The 6,947-nt window shown below is 42.8% G+C and overlaps 1 protein-coding gene across 1 annotated transcript; it reads left to right on the top strand.

The window, feature by feature from the left end:
• The first annotated feature begins 394 nt into the window (after positions 1 to 394).
• Positions 395 to 6,665, top strand: LOC111238877 (D(4) dopamine receptor-like). Its single transcript, XM_022768589.1, has 5 exons — positions 395 to 407; positions 2,546 to 2,826; positions 3,371 to 3,483; positions 3,662 to 4,347; positions 6,252 to 6,665. Exons 1-5 carry the CDS (start codon positions 395 to 397, stop codon positions 6,452 to 6,454), a joined length of 1,296 nt encoding a protein of 431 aa, XP_022624310.1. The 3' UTR covers positions 6,455 to 6,665.
• Positions 6,666 to 6,947: the final 282 nt, after the last annotated feature.

Genomic DNA, 6,947 nt, shown 5'->3' with positions numbered 1-6,947 from the left:
CTGTAAGCGAGCTATTGCACAACAACCACAACAAAACACAGACTCCTGTGGAGGTGTGAAGGTTGGTGGATTTGCAGTCACCATCACAGTCACAGTGAATAAACCACAAAATAAAACTCCACTACGTTACAATACAAATAAGAACTCCTGTATATAACTGTAAACCTCCACCAGCCCAGAATATGTACCTGTGATGTTGTTTACTCACCATGTTGAGATGTCACTACACCTGCCATACAGGTGGGTTACCATGGTAACAGATTACATAAATGTGAACACATTTTAGTGCAAAGTCTGAGAAGATTATATTGATTTCAAATGTAAACTTGTTTTCACATCAGATTGTTTAAAGAAAGTCCGACTGTCAGTACGTGACAGTATATGTTAGTACGTGATGGTACCTGACAGTACGTGGCGGTTTGTGACGGTACATGACTATACCTCACTGTACCTTACGGTACCTGGTGGTACGTGACATCTAATGTAATCACCATCATCACTGCAGCACCTGTGTGAATGTCACTGTTTATCTCCCTGCTGAGGCTCAGCTGATGTCACAGCAGTAAGTAAGAGTCTCACAGATCACAGGAAGTCTGGAAGCAGCTGATTTAATAAAGATACTGAAACTTCAACAGGAGACTCAGAACATTTATGTTCCTGTCAGCTGGTCTCAGCTGATCTCAGGTGATCTCAGCTTGTCTTCTGGTGGTCTGACTCAGCTGGTCTCAGGTGTATGTTCAGCCTCTCTTGATTTCTGGGGCAGAGCCTGAGCTCTGTCGTCTGTGTGTTTATCAGAGACCTCCTGCTGTGATGAATCACAGCTTGTAAGCAACAGTCAGAAGCCCCTCTCTCACTCTGACCTCTTGTTGGGTTTTTTTCATCTCTGACTTCATGGTTAATGTTTCCCAGCATGCTCTCTGTCTGATGACTCCATGAAGAGGGTCATAAAGGAAACAGCTTGTTCATCCAGCTGCAGCTTCGGGCCTGGTGTCACACTGTATTAGTTGTTAGCATCGAGGCTAACAGCTGGTTGGTTGACATCATTAACCATGACATGATTGTGGTTGTTACTGATATACAACAGGTGGTCTGTGGGCGTCATGGCAACGGTGAAGATGTTGCAGTAGATTCAGGTTGTGCACATATGTCAGGTTGTATGTGTCCTCTTCATCCTCTCTGGGTGTCATGGTAACTGTGAAGCTCACAGGATGATAGCTAATCTGTGATCTGATTCACTGTGAGAGGAGACACTTCACCAAACAATACCGCTGACATTTAATACAACCTGCTGCACTTCCTTATATAACTGCCAAAATAAGAGTGCAGCAGGCTCTGTGTAAACCACAAACAGAAACCTCAGATATGGCAGCAGTAATGTTTATGTGAGCTGAAGCGTGTGATTCAGCCATTTATGGTCATCATCATCTTCGTCAGTCGCCACACTGAGAGGAGACAGTGTCTCCTGGTCTAACCATGAAGACTCACCTGTAGATTCATACTGTCCTCCGTCAGATCAGCAGTGGGATTTAAAGACTCCACAGAGACAAGATGAATTCTGATGTCACATCAGAAACAACCTGTCCCCGTTGGTCTTAGCAGAACCTGGTTCTTCTTCTCTGCTGATGAGTTCACAACATATAGTCTTGTATAGAAAACAGGAAGTGTTGGTGTTGATGATCTGTTTGATCAAATATAAAGTATCTGTCACCAACACTGCGAAATGTTGTGGAGAGTTTATAGCTGCTCTGACACTGTAGGGCTCATCATTAAGAAAACACAACATTAGTATGCTAACAGTCCACAGACTCAGAGTTCGCAGGCTAACAGAGAGGTCATCATGTTGTGCTGGTTGTTCACAGATGGGTGTGGAGTTCAGAGATAAGAAGAATTTTAGAGGTGGAGCGGTAAAGTCGATGAATTTGTGTTGATCAGAGATCAGTCACTCGCTGGGTCTCAGTCACTTCATGAAGAGTTTGATAAAAATAAATACTTTTATTCCTGTAGCCTTTGACAGACTGAACCTTTTAGTTTTCTTTAGTCTTTGGTCTGAATCTTCACTTCAGGATCATAGTAGTTTTTTTTTACTTTTGGCTTGATCTGTTTTTATTCAGATGGATAGATAGATAGCTGTTTGGATCCAAATTTTTAAAATCAATCACAATATGTAGTCTACTTTTTTTTTAAATGGCTGCTCACTGCAGTTGAACCAACAGGAAGAAATGGTTCATATGTTGGGGACTATTTTCAGCGGAGGGTGAATCCACATGTGGTGCTGTAGAGGGTGTTTGTGGCAGTGAATGTTGGAGTGTGTCAAAATATTTTTAATATTTACAGTGACAGAGAAGAAAACAACAGCAGACCTGAACACAATGAGTGAGGCAAAACTCTGATCAACACAAATCAGTCTGCAATGAGGACGAATTACACAGAGTCCTAAGACAGCACCTGGGACAGGTAACAGCAAGGTGAGACCAGCACACTTCATAAAGACTCTGAATATATTAAACACACTAAACACACTGACAGTCAACTGTGTTGTGTCCAGATGTTGAGTTCAGTCCATCAGCTGTGTTCAGGGCCTCCATCATGGACAATGTGACACCTGGCAGCTCCCCAGGTGAGATACACCTGAAGGACTACAACTACCTGGCCCTGATCCTTGGTGTCCCCCTAATCCTGGTCATCATTCTGGGGAACATCTTGGTGTGTCTGAGCGTGCTCACTGAGCGCTCCCTGAAAACCGCCACCAACTACTTCATCATCAGCCTGGCGGTGGCTGACCTCCTGCTGGCCGTGCTGGTCCTGCCGCTATACGTGTACTCAGAGGTCGGTGTTACTGAGGACAGTGACTCTATACAACACCGTGAGGACAGTGACTCTATACAGCACAGTGAGGACAGTGAGGACAGTGACTCTATACAGCACAGTGAGGAAGGTGAGGACAGTGACTCTATACAGCACAAGTAACTATACAACACAGTGAGGACAGTGACTCTATACAACACAGTGAGGACAGTGACTATACAGCACAGTGAGGACAAGTTGACAGCTGATACTATACATATAGAGAATGAAATGTACAATGACATCAGTGAGGACCAGGGGTTAGTGAGGATGGACATACTGAGGACATTTTAGAACATGAAGTTGTGTTTGTGAGGACAGCATGAGTTTATATTGTATGCATATATATATATATATATATATATATATATATATATATATATATATATATGTGTGTGTGTATTGGTTTGTGTATTATATTGAGATCAGTCAGGATCAGGGCTTTATGAGAACCAACACCAGTCAACACCTTTATTGTGAGGACACTTTTGGACATTTCATTATTTTGTGTCTGTGTACTGTTCAGTTTCTGGGGGGTATCTGGACTTTGAGCATGTACGTCTGTGATGCTCTGATGACCATGGACGTGATGCTGTGCACTGCCTCCATCCTCAACCTGTGTGCCATCAGTGTAGACAGGTGAGTCTACCTGTGTGTTTTTTTAAGTGACCCTGTCTTCAACTGTCTTTGGAGTTCAAACCTGGATCTACATCTAATCAAAGACTTAAGTTTGAGTCCGTAGTGGTCTCACCTGTCTGTTTTATTACAGGTTAATGGCAGGGCTGTGGTGGTCTCACCTGTCTGTGTTGTATTACAGGTACATCGCTGTGGTGGTTCCTCTGAAGTACAACAGGAACCAATTCAGCGTCCGTCAGCTGGTGCTCATCACAGCTACCTGGGTTCTGTCTCTTGGCGTGGCCAGTCCAGTCATCTTTGGTCTGAACCAGGTGCCAGGTCGCAATCCGAACGTGTGCAAACTGGAGGACGACCGTTTTGTGGTGTACTCCTCGGTCTGCTCCTTCTTCGTGCCTTGTCCCGTCATGCTCTTCTTGTATTATTGGATGTTTCGAGGCCTGCGGCGGTGGAGCGGTCGGAGTCGATCTCAAGTGGGTCGAGCCGGTCATCCGACTCTCTCTTTACGTCTCAGCTCGGCTCTACGGCGACCTAAAGCTATGACGACTGGTGGACTTGAGAAGGAGGTGTACTCCACACCAACTGGCCTTAGCCCCATGTCTCCTTCCTCCATCTCCGTGACAATGCCCTATGTGACCCCCGTGATGGAGGAGCGGCAGGATGGAGTGATGATGGTGGCAGAGAGCGACCTGATGACGACTCAGATGGACAGCGTGTCAGATGGGGAGGCCACAGAGAGGAGGGATGGACTCAGCAGAGAGAACGGCCTGATGAAGAACAGCGCTGCAAAGAGAGGAAGAAGAAATAGCAAGAGCAGCAGAGTCAGCGGGAGGGAGCGCAAGGCCATGAAGGTCCTCCCAGTTGTTGTCGGTGAGTACCAGAACCACAACCAGAAACAGGTCTGAGAAAGGAAAGGTCAGAGACAGTGAGCACAAAGCTGCTAAAGTCCTGCCGGTCATTGTCAGTTAGCACTAGAACCAGAACCTGAGCAAGGTCAGAACCAGGTCTGAGAGGGAGTGTAATTATTTGGGGCATACCTTTGTCAGATATCTAACTGACAGAAACAAAGACACCCAGCAGGACTTGGACCATGGATGTTGTGGTTCATGGTTGGTGCCTTAAACAGTTGTAATGATTTATCATGATCGACAGTTTTCTTAAAGGTTTAAAATCAAGGAACAGATCATAACATCATTTGAGGAACATGGGACATTGTTATAAAAATAAAATGGACTTGCCTGGATGTATTTCCTCAAAATACTTACCTGTTCCTTGAGAATTTCACAGCTATCAGTGTTGTTATTTTTCATGGCTGCTTTCAAACCTGCTTTGTTTTCTGTTGTTCTCTTATGTAAAACATTCCGAAATGGGAAAACTGTAAAGATCATATAGATTCAAATGACTGTTACGCATCATTTAATACAAAATAGTTACACAGTCAGTGTCTGTCTGCACTGCCAGTGTTGATGAATATGACTGTATGATTTATGCAAATAATGCATCAACAGCTCCACATTGAGAACAAACTGCTGTATCTAATGTATTTATTCTTTGTTCTCTACTCAAACTGTTTTTCATATTTAACTGTAACAAAGAGTAAAGCGGTGATCCTCTTGGTAAAAAAAGAAATTGCTTCTATCTATCTCCTTGGAAACCACTTAACTGTTTCAGCAGCAGCTTCACACCAGAGAGACATTTAGACACCAACACTCTTATTTACACTCTGCATGTAAGATTGATCTTTTTAATCAACTTTGTTTGAACTTGTTTTTAGTATTTAACTATGGTGGCCGACAAGAGCAAACATGCTGCAACGGACCAAAACACTTCCATTTGGAGAAACGAGCTGCAAAATCCGAAACAATGCTGATTTAATCATACAAAACAAATACAACAACGGAAATGTGATGCAAATGAAACAATGTGCTGCAGGAAACTAGAAAAAAACATTAACATCAAATGCTGCAAATACAGAAACAAGACCAGACAACACAATGGAAGTGCTCTAGGCCTCTAGGGGGCGCTCTAAGTGGAACACCCATAAACTGTATATAAGCTAACAAACTTTTTTATATTACCTCTTATTTCTTTCCACATGCTTTCTCATTTGGTCCAAGGTCAAAGGTCAAAGGTCAAGTCTGGTCTCTTGAGTTGAAGCTCAGGCTAATGCTCACGGTGTTCCACTTAGAGCTCCCCCTAGAGACCTGGAGCACTTTTATAGTGTTGGGGGTTTGTGTGTTTACATAATTTCTGTTTTTGCAGCGTGTTTGATGTTCATGTTTTTGTTTTGTATTTTCTCTGTTTTTGAAACTGCATCGTTTCTGAATTTGCAGCTCGTTTCTCCTAATGGAAGTATTTTGAGCCATTGTAGTGCATTTGCCCTTGTCGGTCACTGTATTAACTATTCTACTCAAGTTTCACAGAAACCTCAGACCGAGCAGATACAGAACATGCATGAATAGTATGAGTAAATAATATGTAGGTGACACTGTCGTACAGTTAGGACAAACAGGACCAAGACTTTGGATATACTGCAGTCAAACCTTCCTATAAACTTATTTTAATATTTATTCACAGTTCAGTCATGTTTATGTGAATTGTTGCAGCTCTATTACCTCAGCATAGACTGATAATACACATTTCTATGCAGATGATACCAATCTTGAATGTCCATGTGTAACTTTTATGTCCCTGAGATGTCTCTTATCTTAAGTCTTTATCAACTCTGAGACAAACCAGATGTCCCTCTAACTGTCTCTGTCTCTTTGTGTCAGGGGTGTTTCTGGCCTGTTGGACACCTTTCTTCGTCGTGCACGTCACCAAGGTGTTGTGTCTGTCATGTGACATCGGCCCAACCCTCATCTCTGTGGTAACGTGGCTCGGCTATGTCAACAGTGCTGTCAATCCGATCATCTACACTGCCTTCAACGCTGAGTTCAGGAATGTCTTTCACAAGTTGCTCTGCTGTCGGACATAAAACTGCAACTGTTCTCAAACTGAGTCTCTTCAGACAGAGTCTCAGATGTCCGCACACTGTCATCAGACTTAGTCTCTTCAGATCTTCCTCAGATTGAGTCACTACAGACTAAGTGTCTTCAGACTGTCCTCAGCCTCAGTCTCTTTTTTCTATCATGTGTCATGCCCTTATCATCTGTCAGTTATTAATAAAGCAGCAGCAGTCAGATTACAGTCACAGCCCAGAGGCATAAAATGTGTGAACATGTGCAGAATATTAAACGTTCTTTGAGTATTTTCATGGTGATATTGCGTTTAAAGGTGTAGGTTTACAGATCTGTGTCTACTTGTTTTTATTATTTTTATTGTTTTTGCAGAAAGGTGAAATATTTTTGTGACAGAATCGGATGGCATGAAGTTTGTTTAAAAGAAAGACTGATATGGAAAAACAAAACATCCCTGAATGTTTCCATGAGAGTTGAAGACAAACAGAACTATGTGTAATAAAGAGGAGA

The sequence above is a fragment of the Seriola dumerili genome, unplaced genomic scaffold (genome assembly GCF_002260705.1).
Source record: "Seriola dumerili isolate Sdu_G_001 unplaced genomic scaffold, Sdu_1.0 BDQW01001709.1, whole genome shotgun sequence".
NCBI classification, from domain to species: Eukaryota; Metazoa; Chordata; class Actinopteri; order Carangiformes; family Carangidae; genus Seriola; species Seriola dumerili.
This window is presented reverse-complemented; position numbering and strand designations above follow the sequence as displayed.